This window comes from Planococcus citri, chromosome 3, assembly GCF_950023065.1.
Source record: "Planococcus citri chromosome 3, ihPlaCitr1.1, whole genome shotgun sequence".
NCBI classification, from domain to species: Eukaryota; Metazoa; Arthropoda; class Insecta; order Hemiptera; family Pseudococcidae; genus Planococcus; species Planococcus citri.
This window is the reverse complement of record NC_088679.1, coordinates 48844316-48859160: the sequence shown is the minus strand read 5'-3', so window position 1 is coordinate 48859160 and position 14845 is coordinate 48844316. Positions and strand designations below refer to the sequence as shown.

The 14845-nt window shown below is 31.0% G+C and overlaps 1 protein-coding gene across 1 annotated transcript; it reads left to right on the top strand.

The window, feature by feature from the left end:
- Nucleotides 1-401: 401 nt before the first annotated feature.
- Nucleotides 402-3032, top strand: Ppt1 (Palmitoyl-protein thioesterase 1). Its single transcript, XM_065356459.1, has 6 exons — nt 402-774; nt 864-976; nt 1067-1194; nt 1272-1430; nt 1531-1807; nt 1907-3032. Exons 1-6 carry the CDS (start codon nt 678-680, stop codon nt 2030-2032), a joined length of 900 nt encoding a protein of 299 aa, XP_065212531.1. The 5' UTR covers nt 402-677; the 3' UTR covers nt 2033-3032.
- The last annotated feature ends 11813 nt before the right edge of the window (nt 3033-14845 follow it).

The following is a 14845-nucleotide window of genomic DNA, read 5'->3' as shown; positions in this document are numbered from 1 at the left end:
GTTGGAGAAATCAGAGAAATGGTTCATCTGCACCATTCTATTAACCTGTTTCATTTTTCTTTCTTTGTTTTTCTTGAAAATTTTCCAATGCTTTTTTCTTTATAGAGGTTTCCGATGTATAGAGAATCTATATATTACCTACACGCTACTGCAGTAGTACGCGTACATTCATTTATTCATTCATTTAAAACACATATCCACATAAATTTAATTAAATTATAATAAAGTAAAATAAAAATAAAACTAAAAACTAAAAAGTATTAAAAAAAAAAAAAAATCACTGTAATAACAACCGCCTAAATGTAGAAAGTAGAAACAACAACAACTGCATTGAACGTGTTTGCAAGTTCAACTGACGTCATTTTCCTCAGATAGTTCTTATCAACATTGTTATCAAAATCAACAATAAAGCGTACCATAATTAGTAAGATGAAAGTAATGAGATGCTGATTACTAATTAGTGCGAAAATTCTGAATACATGAAGACAATTAATTGAGGTTCAAGTCCAACCGTATTGTAAACTAATTGTAAATACAAATGAGATTTTCTGCTGAAAACTCAGTCGATGTAAATAGTATGCGAAAGCCGGTTAAATAATAAGGATACTTGTAAACTCTTATGAAGATCTGAATTTTGGCTTATATGACTTAAATTTGTGTTCATTTTGAAGTTTAAAATGAAAATACTCATCCAAATTTTGCTGAATATCGCTTTTGTTGTATACTCTCATGAACAAAATACATCTATTCCTGTAGTGTTATGGCATGGAATGGGTAAGTAGAAACGTTTATGTATTTATACATATGTATGTCTGCGTGTGTGTCTATAGGTACTTATATTACTAAATTTTAAATGTTCTCAGGTGATAGCTGTTGTAATCCTCTCAGCCTGGGTAGATTGATGAAAGTTATGAAAGCCAATATGCCAAACAACTCGTACATCAAATCAATACAAATAGGCGATGATATGGGACAAGTAATACATCGTAGTTTTCTTACATGGAGTAAGAACTCATTTTGTGGCATATAACACCGTTTCTATTAACACCTTTATTTGATTTCACAGGATATCGAGAACAGTTTCAAAATGAATGTTAATTTACAAGTGCAAAATGCTTGCAAGCAAATTGCTAAAGAGAAGAATTTAGCTAATGGTTACAACGCGATTGGATTTTCACAAGGAAGCCAGTTTTTGTATGAATCTATAATTTTCGTAGGATACTTATAATTTAACATTACATTTATGTGAGTAATTTTACAAAAATTTGTAGAAGAGCAGTTGCGCAAAGATGTCCAAATCCACCGATGCTCAATTTAATATCTATAGGAGGTCAACATCAAGGTGTTTATGGGCTTCCTCATTGCTTTTACCCGCAGCATAAGTGGTGTGATTACCTTCGTAAGCTTTTAAACTATGGAGCGTATTGGGGGTAAGTTGTCCTTTGCTCTTTTGTTATGTTGAGTAATTTTTTTATGTTTCCAGGAATCAAGATTTAATTCAATATTATTATTTTTTTGGTTTATGTTTAGATGGGTTCAGAATCATTTCGTGCAAGCTGAATATTGGCATGACCCCCTGAAAGAGCAAGATTACATTAAATACAGCGTTTTTCTCGCAGATATCAACAATGAAAGAGAGATGAATTATATTTATCGAAAAAATTTAATGCAATTGAAAAATTTCGTTTTGGTTATGTTTGAGAGTGACTCTATGATGATTCCCAAGGAATCAGCCTGGTTTGGATTCTATACACCAGGTCAAAATGTGAACATAACTAAATTGGAAGATAGTGTTTTATATCAAGTGGTATGATCTTTTAATCATTTTTTAAAGACTCAATTACGTGTAGTACCTACTAGTAATGGATGAAAAGCTTTAATATTTTGCTTGTAAAATTATTTACAGGATAGGATCGGATTAAAACGACTCAATGAGGAAAACAAACTTCATTTTATCTCGTTACCTGGAGATCATTTACGATTTACCGAAGAATGGTTCGTGAAGGAAATCATACAAAAATATCTAGTGTAATGTACGAGCCACAAAACATCATACACCATATCGAACTGATTCTTCTTGTAAATCTAGTCTTAGGAGCAAATGGTATCAAAAATTAAAAATATGTGTCTGGGTTTTAGAAGAACGACGAAATTTTATCTTCGTTGTTTGATCTTTCAATATTGAAAAAAAGGGCTAGGTAGTGTTCTTGAATACGATCTCCTATTCTCCTTTCCTTAAAAATTACGTTTTTTGTTGTCATTCAGGTCATTTCTATTTTCGTTCTTTTTTTTAGTTTTTTACATGAATATGTTTCTGAAGTTGACACGGTGAAAAAAGATAGTGATATGCTGGAGTTGAACATTTCAAAAAATGTCCTACAAAAACTAATTCGATAATTATTTTACCAACTTTTCTTTCCATTTTCAAGCTAAATATAAACGATGACTCAGTTCATTTCAATTTTTTTCTGTCATTTTGTAACGTTTATCCAAATATTTTTCAATGTTCTCGAATATCTTTCTTACGAGTCTTTTCCAATAGGTATTTGGTATGCTTAAAGACGCCACATTTCAGTAACATGTTCTCAATTTAAAACCTCTTTACAGACGAAATTAATTCATCGAAAATTCTTTTCTCCTATTGTGAAAATACTTATGAAGGTATTTTCTCTATTTGTGATGTAAAACGTTACTTGTGATTTTACAATATTGAAATAAGTTGATTTGCACTGTTTTATTAAAATACATGAGTATTGTGAATCTCCTTCACAATGAGATGGATGCCTTAAAAAATTTTGTTTCCTAAAATAAAGGCATTTATTATTATTAGTGGTGTATATGTGAATTACTGTGATTTTACTTGGGAAATTTTGTATTTTTGATAAATAATCGTATAGACATTATTATAAGGGTACTATTTTTCATGTTTTAAATGACACTTACTTGTACGCAATGACTGTAGAACGTGGTAAATTGCATCAGGGATTTCACACGCAATAATTTTTAAAAATAAACTTAATTTGACTGTGAAATTGTAACATTGTTGATTGACTTTTACCTATCTACTTGTTATAACATATGCCATAACGAAATATTTTAAAATAGCCAAATGCTGAATTAAAATTGAGTAATGAAGCTGTCTATTCAGACAATGAAAAATTTTTCAAGCGATGTAAATTCGCCAAACCGTACAATTACACTGTCTTCTTTAAAACGTTAAAAAAACAATTGTTTGTTTAAAACATATTTTTTTTCAACTCAGTTTTCTAGAAAAATATGAAAAAAAATTGTTTTGTTTGCCTTTAAAAAAATCATTCTTTAAAATTGAACAAAATGTGTTTTCTTATGTGTTTTGTGTTATGTGTGTTTTTTGATGAATTTTGCAAATTTTGATACTTCTAACCTTGTAAGAAGACGAATAAGAGAGAATAACTCAATTTCAAAGTTTCCATAAAACAAATGAAAATTCAATGGAAATATATCTACCTATTGCGGTAAAATCTGCAATTTTTGCCGATTTTTTCATTTTTAATGTTAAACACCGAGAAATTCAAAAGTTCGAATAGAAAAACAAAGTTTCAAGTAAAAAAAAAGGTATTTTGACAATATTTACGGCGAATCGTGTATGCAATTTATTCGGCTTTTCGTTTTTTTTACGGCAAACAAAGTATGCAACCCATTCTACATCTCATCATTTCTAGTACAATTTACAGTTTTACGGCGCCATGTTGGGTAAATATGTACATATGTACATCGTATACAATCATGCAACTAGCTTTGCAATATCTGATAGTGAGTTGCGCCTTTTGGTTATTTCATACGGAGCACCCTCTTCATGCATATCAGTGGCATTGCACAAAAAAATGTGCTTTCTGCAACGTTATCTTTCGGAACAGACTGAAATCAACAACGGCAATAGAAATGGTAATCGTTTCATTACAGTTTACATGAGGTCGCTACTGATAATAATACTTCATTTTTGTAATTTCCTTCCACACGTTTCAATTTTATGCAAAAAATTGTAACATAATTATTTTAATGCTTAAAAAATATTTTTTTCCAATGCGCAAAATCGGAGGCACTTCGATGATAAAGGGAAAAACATAACAATTTTCCACAACTCATGAGTTGAAAAAATTCAAGCTTAAAAACCTTACCGTTTAAAAAATTTTCCTAATTAGAAACAAAAGAAGTATAGCCATTGCACATTGTTCTGAATTCTAGCACTCTCCAAAAAATACCCCTTTGAATCAGTTTACCAAAAACTGTATTCTACATTTGGTACGATAAAAAATGTTGCGAAAATTCCTGCCAACTAACCCTCAAAAGTCAAAACTTGAATTTACGGTTTCAAAAACCTCAAACACATAGGTAGCATATTTTCTCAACCAATTTTTTGTATCAGCTATTGATTTTCAAATGTTTATAAAACACCACGCTTCCCATAAAAAAACTAATTAGGTACTATTCGCAAATACAGAATCTTATGATTCACGAATGCAGTTTTATGTAATTTATTTCGTGAAACTTATGTTTTAGGTAGGTATTTTGAAAAAATAACGTATTTCCAGTATACACCGGTAATTTGGAAACACATTTTCAAAAGTCTGTCCATCCGCGTCCCGAAATGAACGTACTACCTACCGTACCTCTACCTACCAATTCTTTATCTACACGCATACAATGTGTCTTTTACTGCTCAAAATTATTCAATTGACTTTATATACTTTTTGAATTTTAAAATTTTTCATCCTTGAATTTTTTGCGAAAATTCCCATTCATCACCATTTTTCAACTTTCTCAACCAACAAAAACTTTGCATGCATTTTAAAAATGGTACAATAGGAAAATATTGTTTTGGGGCTAATCTCGAATAAAATAAGGAAATTTTTCTCAATTTCGACAGAAATGATTCATCGCCTGTTAACCATCTTCAGTAAGAATGTGATTTGTCTTACATGTAATGTACCTTTACCTATGTACTTCCAACACCTACACATATAGCTATAGAAAATAGCAATCTAATATTTTATTAAAATGAAAATGTCTTGGGAGCTCTTGAAAAAGGCGACAAATCGTAACCGCGACGAAACGTAGCGAAAAAAACACAAGCACACTAATGCCCAGGAAATATCACCCTCATTCGATTCATTCAATACTATTACTGGAAGTGTGAATAGTACATTATGACGAGTAATGGCGATCTCTGACTGGTTTCCAACTTTTTTTTTAAAAAAAAGTTAAATACTTTAATGGTGAAGAATGACCTGAAATTTTTTGCCGTTACATGGTGAAAATTCAACTACTTATTTCAGTTGGTCAAGCTTACCTAATACCTATTCTAAATTCCTAGATTTTTTTTTCAAAAAAAAAAAAAATGATTTCTCCAAGTACCCGTGTACATTTTTTTAAAAAGAGAAGAAAACAGGAAGAGACAAAAACTGCAGTTCATTTAGGTAGGTACCGAATAAAATGTATGTTGAGTAAAGTGAGAAGCATCAACTTATCATACTCACTTATGCCTACCTTTTTAAAGTCACTATATAGTACATTTATGTGTATTGTGTACTTACAAATTATAGCACTTTTAATCCAACTTTCAACATGAAATGAAAAACAATATTTTTCAAAACACAAATTCATGAAAAAATAGGAATATACATATATGTAACCACCTTATGCATGAATTCATATGGGTACCGCGATTCAAATAGCTGACTAAGTACCTAGATAATGTAGGTAGGTACTAGGTACGTAATTATAATTACCCTCATAGAACATAGACCATGTTGTTTTCGTGATGACGGAAAGGAAGTAGCGAATTTTGAAGCGACTATTTTATACGCATCCTTTTCCACCTCAATAAAAAAAATAACTAGCAGTCAGCAAGCTCACACCAATATTTTTCTTCGCTGCAATTATTGCATTTAGGTACGTACCTACCTACATTAACTCGAGTGAATGTGAACAACTTTACATACAAATTCATTCATCGAATGTATATTTGTACATCATACGAACACGCGTGTGGCGAGATGCAAATACGAACGTAGACAAAATCCTTTCAAATTGCAATTACCCCTATACTCGTGTAAATTTAATTTTAATCATATAAATGGATGAAATGAAATGGATACACTTTACAGTATATACAAATTTTAAACTTTGAAGTAAGTATCGCGAAAAACAAAAACCGAACACCGAAAGCTTCTTTGATTTTCATGTTTGATTAATCGCAGAATACTGAGTACTCGTTGAGTGTTATTGAAAACATATAAAAAGCTGTTTGCAAAGTCTATTATTTTATTGATGTTATTAGGGGTAGTTTGACCACATCTTTTTAAAAAGGGTGCGTCTGAACGGCGGTAGGTAATTCAGGCTCGTGAATAGAATTTCGTTAATTAAACCCTGCGTTATCTCTTTGCGTTTATCTCACCAACTATATAAACTTCAAACCAGATACCACTTTGAAGGGGAAATTCCACAGAAAATTAAATCAGCAAGATACTAGGTTGATTAATACTTACTTTCGATAATGTCGTTTAAGGTAAATTTTGCAATTTCATGTGCTCTAAGTATTTCAAACCATATCTATAGCTATCGACTTCGAATACGATGAATGAAAATGATATCTATCAGGTAGAGTGAAAATTGTGGCGCAAATCATTTTCATTTATGATACCTAGTCCTAGGTATATCGACAAAACCACCTTCTTGAACATTTTTTTTATATGTATAATAGGTACGGTAAGTATTATAATAATACGATAATAATTCGTCTACTTGATTATTTTTCCGGCAAGTAGATACCTATGTAGGCAAATAAACAGACGGAATGGAATTAACAATTTACACCCCACTGAGACCACTGTTTAAATAGATTGTAAAAGGAAAATTCATCGGTTTTCCGATTCTTTTCTTCAAACCATTTCTATTGTGTGCACTAAAATTCTGATTCAAATCAAGTAAAGTGGATTTTTCGAATTTCTTATATTTCGTTTGAATAACGCAAAATATTTCGCATAGAAAAGAAACTTTTTTTAATTTCATATTATCATCGTTTTATTTTTTATTTTCTCCGCACCTGCTCTCGTAGCTTTTTTCATTTATTTTTCGCTTTTCATTCTTCAATGGAATTAATCAGATATTTTCCTTTATCGTGTTTTCCATCTCGCTTCCGCTACAAATTATTCATTTTTCAATAGTAAAATTTTCTTGTTAAGATAAATACAAAAAAAAGAAGAAGAAGAAAAAAAAGGTGCGTTTATGCAGCATGACAGTTATTTGCTACCAATAATAAGAATCGTAACATAATTTTTCTATAGGATGTACTATGTTTCCCAACATTTCAAATGCCTATCCATTGTACTCGTAATAACAAGTTTGATTTATGAAGGTAGGGAGGTACCTACTCGAAATGTTCATTTTGAACAGTTGATTACCTATTAATTTATGAAATACCCTATTTATTCACTTACAAATTTAATTGTGTAACCGCAAATTACGGTTGTTTTTTTTTTCGATTGGGTATTTCATCAATTAATTTATGAAATTTTTAAGCTGTTTTGGAAAAATTAAACCCTTATAAACACCCACAGTTTCTGATTTTAGGAGCTAAAATTTTGGAAATTTTCAGTTGAAAAATTGGGGAGAAGTACTGAAGTTCTTGGAATCTCTCTTGCAATTTTACACGATATAACTAGGTACCTACCCAAATCATGTTATTTATCTTACACATTACACTTACAGGTTTAAGTATACGTATATGCGATTAAATATAATCTTTTTTCTCCCTCCCAGTCCTGTGCCTAATTATTGAATTACCTATTACCTACTGGCTTAGCTATAGGTAATTAAATAATTAATAAATATATGAATGTCGATGTCTGCACGAGCAGGTATTACAATTACCTTTTACTTCAACACCTTCATATTAGTCATTAGGTGCTTGTGCAATTTCAACAAACAAATACACTCATGTAATTTAATTTCAAAGAAACAAAAAAAAATGAAAAAAAATGAAAAAACACGACAGTAAATCGAGAACTAAATCAATGTAAACTCTTCCAGACTGCAGTACGAAAAGTGGGTACATCAAAGTGAAATATTTCTTTTTATCATAAACTACATACGAAAACACATCACCAAACATCAAAAAAAAATCGCGAAGATTTAAAATAAGTACGTTAAGACAGCGTATGTACGTACAATAAACGAGAGAAATACTTTTTTTCACGGTGTTTGTGCATCTTTTCTATAGTATTAAAACTAAAAAATATATATATAAAGTCAAAAAGATGAAAACAAAAGAAAAAAAAGTGAAAAAAGAGTTTTGTTTTTCTTTAAAAAGAAAATACGATAGAACTGACTTTTTTACATTAAGGAAAACGTGTACATTAAGTTATTAATAATATGAGAAAAAAAGAGATCATACAATAGAGTCGGTGAGATAGAAAAAGATTTCTGCGAAAGAATAATCGTGAAACAGGGATCCTCCCTCAGTTTTCTTCTTTCCCTTCGCTCACTATTACTCCTTCAGTTTAATTCATCATACGACTTGATTACAAAACTGTATAATCATTATATACGATACACACAATGACATCTGTCTACTTTATGAACGCAAATACAAAACTGTTTTGAATTTTGACACCCTTTTCACCTCCCTCATATTATACCCCAGGTTCTAGCTGATTCTGCTTTCATTATAATATTGTGTTTTCTAAAATAATCAAAGGAAATGTCGTATTTTTGTTGGAAATTTCACGCCGACAGTTTTTCTCTGGAATGAAAATAATTTCATTCATCGACGTATTGTATTCGCGTTCGTTTTTTTTTTAATCTGCTTAAAGTCGACAGATTTTTTAATTGACAGTAATTTTATTTATAAATAAAAAATCTGAATTGTCGGTGATGTTTAGAAAAACGTTAGGAATTGATTGAAATTTTCGATTGAAATTTTAGAGATGAGTTTTTGGGAAATGAGAATGACTGAATGAGATGTTCATTTTCGATGCCTATACCTGCATCAAAAAACATGTAATCATGTTTAACGTATGTAAATGTCCACCTCAATAAAAAATGTTTGTTTTATGTGTATTAAGGGTTTTAAGTACTTCTTCAAAATCATGGGAATTTGACTTTTTTTATGATACTTGATTAAATTTAAATTTTAACCCAAATTAATTTATCACAAGTCATAACTCATAAGAAACTAAAAATAGGAGAAGTGCATTGAAAACAAATGTAAGAAGTCGTGTCTTCTTTATTAAATACTGATTGAATGAGTTGGAAGTTTGGAACCATCGTAATACCTACATACCTGTCAGCCCCAAGCTGATAAAAAAAAAAAATACTTCAAAAAGTTATGCACACAAAAAAGAAATTTTTTGACCAGGTAAATATGTGGGCGTTTTTGAAAAGAAAAGCAAAAATGAAAATTGAGCATAAATTGCTTACACTCAACATTTATTTTAGGTAGGTACATTTATTTAGAATTCGTTCGGAAAAATTATTCTTGACTGGATGTTGGAACTCTTGAAACAACAATTTAAGGAATAGATGAGAAGCTTCAAGGACAAATTTAGATTTCGACACCCACTCAAGTTTTTTGAAAAGCATGGTTCTTTATCGAAATGCTCTAATGTACTCTGAAATAAAAAGAGCTTTTGATACCAATATTTGATTGAAAATTACTTAGGTAGGTAGTAGGTACCTACTAAAAAAAATATACAACAGAAAGATTAAAAGAATCAAATATGAGTTGGTGAATTTATTGCAACTCAAATGAATTTTTTACCTATAGTTTTAAGCATAAATTCTAGCGACATTTTTGAAATCGAACAAAAAAAAATTCAAGAAGGTATACCTAACATGGAAAACAAACTGGCTTATCTTCATAATTGACCATACCATGTTGTAGACAATAAAGTCGTCGAGATTTATGTGACTCATGACTCATGTTAGTATTCGGGCCCTAACATATTAACAAGGGAGGTGCCCCAAACCAAATGACATGCATCGATTTCAATGATTCTTGCACCATTGGATAGAGGACATCGAACATACTTTACCACAAAATTTTCAGCTGCTGAAGTTGATATTTCATTTTTCGATTTTCACATGGCAATTTTGAAAAATATGGTCAGAAATAGTCGGCGCAGGTCGCATCCCGAAACCTTCAATATTATTTGAACATTTTAATACATATGATGAGACTAGCCCACTGTGAAATTTTCAGCTGCTGAAGCTGATATTTCAGCCTCCCAGGGCGATTTTTTTATTTTCACATGACAATTTTGAAAAATTGGCCTAAAATAGTCGGTGGAGGTCGCATACCGACAACTTCCATATTATTTGAGCATTTCAATACATATGATGAGAATAGCCCACGGTGAAATTTTCAGCTGCTGAAGTTGATATTTCAGCATTCCAGGGCGATTTTTCGATTTTTTCAAAATTGCAATGTGAAAATCGAAAAATCGCCCGGGAAGGCTGAAATATCAACTTCAGTAGCTGAAAATTTGGGGTTACGCTATGTTCGATGTCCTCTATCCAATGATGCAATAATCGTTGAAATCGGTGAATGTCACCTGTGGCACCTCCCTCGTAAAGCTTCTTCAATGTTGAAAAAATGAGCCACTTCATTACAGAACTTTTATTATTCATGAATAATAAAAGTTCTTTTTAAAGGTGCACCTTTAAAAATTACATCGGAATTTATGCTTCATGATTTTTATTTTCAAAAATTTAGATTAAAACAGGAACAGAATGTCCTCAGCCTCATCCCCCATTTGCCACGCAACCATCTTTTTCTAAATTGAAATTAATTTTGAATATTTCACAAATGTTTAAAAATTTGAAAAACTAAAAAAAAGCCACTTCCGTTCATTTCATAAACATTTTTTTTTTGCCAGCTCAAAAATAACTACATGATTGTAAGCCATTCTGGAGCTGTCAAAATTCACATTACCTATACCTAATGAATTGTTTGTTGGTAGGAAGGTATGGTTTGTGGTTTCGGAATTCGGAAATTCCATTTCTTCTACCTACCTGTCTTTCTGCAAGTTGATATTGCTCTTCGTTGAAATTTTAGCTATAGGATGCCAAAGATTCACTTTCTCAGCCTTTCTAAAATAAGTACATACTTACTCGTACATACTGAATTTGAAATCACCAACTCGCTAAGAGAATTTAAAACTTTCTGGAACCATTAACATCTCAAAATGAATTATAAATGTAGAGGATTGAAATAAAAATTCGTCCAAACAAAATAGGTACTTGACTAATAACAATGCATTTTTCAATTTTTCAAATTTTCGAAAATTCAACAAAATCCCAAAATTTAACTTGGCACTTGAAATTTTGATCGTAAAGATACTACGATGTGCTCTTTGGTTTTGACTGGATTTCGTTCAAATTTTAGTCGTAAGATTGATTGTAATCTCTTGATTTCAAATTTCAAAAAAGTCGAATTTTTGTACGTAGAGAGCTTAATTAAGAACTCTGTAAGTTGACCAAAGTAAGTATTCAAAACTTTCATCTTATTATCTATTCAATAAAAAAAAAACATTTTTGAAATTCAAGTACCTAGATATACTTACCAGCATGAGAACTTTGTGTTTTTCAGGCAACATTTTTCAAAAAGAAGGAAACAAAAAAAATTATTACCTTTGCTAGAACCTCGTTTGTATCTCGACAGTGATTAGGAAACTCATTATTGCTACTTTTACTGGAAAATTACTCTTCAAGTGACGACATAAATTTCACTTGGAAATGACCATTTTGATAAATGATTAGAGCATTTTACATTTTTAATAATTTAAAAAAAAAAATACAATTGCCTTATTGCGCTTGACAGCCTAAGACTTATCAAAAATGTGACTTTGGTATACCAAAAAAATTCAATTTTAGGGGTACCAGAGTCTTATAAATTGAAAATAGGTACCTACCTACACAAAAGTATTTTTTTTGGACGCTGAATATTTGTTTAATTAATTCAGTAAAAATAAAATAGAATTTCAATTATTTTTTGAACAACAATTTTGAAACTGATTACTTAGAATCTAACCGTGTTGCCGACTTACCTAATCAATTACTCACCTATTAGATCATGTACCTACATACAATAAAAGTGGTGGCTCACCCATACCAAAGTAGGCGCCTGAAAAATTCTTTCGCTTCATTTTCATTCAAACTGTTACCTAATTTTTTTATTGTCTGTGGAAATGAAAATATCGTAATGACCAAAAGGAATGTCTAGTATTGTTTTGTTTTTCCCTTCTTGATGATTCATTTGATGGTAACAACGACAACAATAACCACAAATAACCGTAACAGTTTTGATGTGCATTATACAAATGCTGCTAAAACAATGAGTTGCGAATTTGCCTATTCGCTAAACGATGATAACTAACAAATGGTTGAATGAGTAAACTGGCAAATGATAAACCTTTTATATCGAAGACAATACTCGGTGCGACGTTGTTTTAATCATAACATAAACCTTATAAGTTTCAACATAACAGATGGTCCACTTGTTCTCGATGGTTTCTCGTTTTGTTGTCATTTAGATAATGGACCAAAACTCGTATTCGAGATTGCATTTTCAAAGTATTCCAATAGTGGACTGGACATCGTTTTATCAAAACTTTTCAATACTTACACGTAAATAGGAAGATAGGTATATGTAGGTACCTATTCATCTTTACTGGTGAAATTACTGTATGCATATAAATGAACTTCTATAAGATGATCTGGTAAAACATATCGATCTGATATGGCTTTATTTTGAAAAGTTTTCCATCGTATATCAATAAAATAGAAAAGATTATAAGTTGTGCAGTGTGCACGTATTCATATAATTCAAATTTACAGTTCTGCGTTCAATCAATAACCGAAATTAATCAAGTCATATAGGCGTATCCTGAATACTATACGCGGACGTCTTTTATTGTATTTAACAACTGGGGTTCGTAATTCCGTATTTCGACTTCAATTGTCTCGCATCACTTTGTATATACCAGTTTTTCTCTATAATTTTTATTGTACAAAAATATGCGTTTTATCGTACACCCCAATTTCACCTATATTATTTTTTTTTAATAGAGGGATGTTAAATATCATCTTCCACAACGTATACTCGATGAAATGTAATTTTAAAATGATTAAATAAGAATTTAAACAATACATCGAAAGTCATCATCGAGACTCGAGTTATAAACCACGCAAAATTACCTACATTTTAGAAAAACCATACAAATTTCAAAAAAATGGATGTTAAAAAATGAAAGAAAAAAAAGGTTTAAAAGCGCATTTGAATAAGGTAAGTAGATAGATAGGTAGGTAAATATATCACGTTTTTACGTTTCAAAGAGATTAAATTCGTTTAGGTATAAGCATAAATGGTGGAAAGGAGAACGAAAATATAGCACCATTTACAATGATAATGAATGAGGTAATTATTAATAGTGGACCTCGAGTTATCTCGTTTACTTTGGTTTCTATTCAAAACAGAGAGCCGCTTTTCCGGTGAATGGACTTTCATTTAATTTGCTTTACATAAAATTAGCTGCCGACTTTGTAAAAAATACAGGTTTCCTTTGATATTCTCGACGCTTTTCCAATGTTTAACTCTCGGTAGATGCCTTTTATTCCATTTTCATCAATTTTACTAATATAATTCATTATCTTAAACTTCGCTTTTCAAACTTTATCCCCACTTAGGTTAGGTACTTTTTTTTACATAGGTAGATAGATACAAGGACGATTTGTTATGCACATGAAAAAAAATCCAAAAAACAAGTGCAGAAATGGATAACCAATAGTGGTGAATCGTTTCATATCAGCCAGCTAGTAACCCAGACACTGAATTCAACCAAGAGCTAAATAGTTGGTTACTATCTACATTTCCCTGCGCTCTGCTCCAGCCCTCATCTTACCATTCACCAATAATCATTCATACGTCATGTACATAAGCCCTGAATGTACCTACTACCTAAACACTTAGAGCGAATTAGGTAGATGGCTACCTGAATCTAGATCAGTCCTCCAGGAGTTATTTATTTCGATCAAATTCCATGACGTCTGTTTACGTCTGTTCTATGAAATTCCCAAGTGTCTAACTGTCTACCTGCACTCCTGCAGTCCAACAGCAGTGGGGCGGAATGAGCAAAACCAGCCAATCAAGAAAAATTATTCTTAGGTCGAAAAATTCTGCAAATAATGACCCAATTCTTTTGGAAAATGTCATTTTCAAGCTGGAAAAAAAGGAAAAAACTTGACTATTATGAGTAGGTAGGTAGGTACCTAAAAAAATCATTTAAAATTTCATTTAAATCGATAATTTTCGCATTTTTCCTCTTTAAACCAATTGCTAAATACAATTTCTTTTATTCTGAAGCTCTAAGTAAGTAAACTTTTTGAAAAAAAAGCAGATTTAAAATGAATTTTTTAAAATAAAACTTGAATCAAAAATATTTGAAACAAAAATCGATAGTCCATAAACGAATTGGTTAATTAAATAAGTACGTAAGTTATGAAAATAAAACAAGAGAGCGGCCACACGATTTATAAAAATGTCATAAAGATTACACATGTTTCAATATACGTATAAGAGAAGAACTAGACTACTGTAAAATGAATTTTGGAAGAAAATTTTCTCCTTCATCACTCATGAAATATTTTGTACCTACTGGAAAAGTTTCCCTCGAATTTCAAAAAAAAATTCTACACAAAAAATGGGGGTGCTCTATACAAGAGAGCCAACATTATTTGAGGATCCGACGAAGGTTTTTATTTGAGAAGGGGGGGGGGAGATATTTTCAAAAATTTTCTCTTGATTTTT

What these genes read in the sequence shown, in the direction of transcription:
- Ppt1 (XM_065356459.1), top strand. Translation starts at nt 678, where the DNA reads ATGAAAATACTCATCCAAATTTTGCTGAATATCGCTTTTGTTGTATAC. An exon ending in AGTGTTATGGCATGGAATGG is followed by an intron (nt 775 to 863) that starts GTAAGTAGAAAC and finishes AAATGTTCTCAG; the next exon opens with GTGATAGCTGTTGTAATCCT. An exon ending in ATAGTGTTTTATATCAAGTG is followed by an intron (nt 1,808 to 1,906) that starts GTATGATCTTTT and finishes AATTATTTACAG; the next exon opens with GATAGGATCGGATTAAAACG.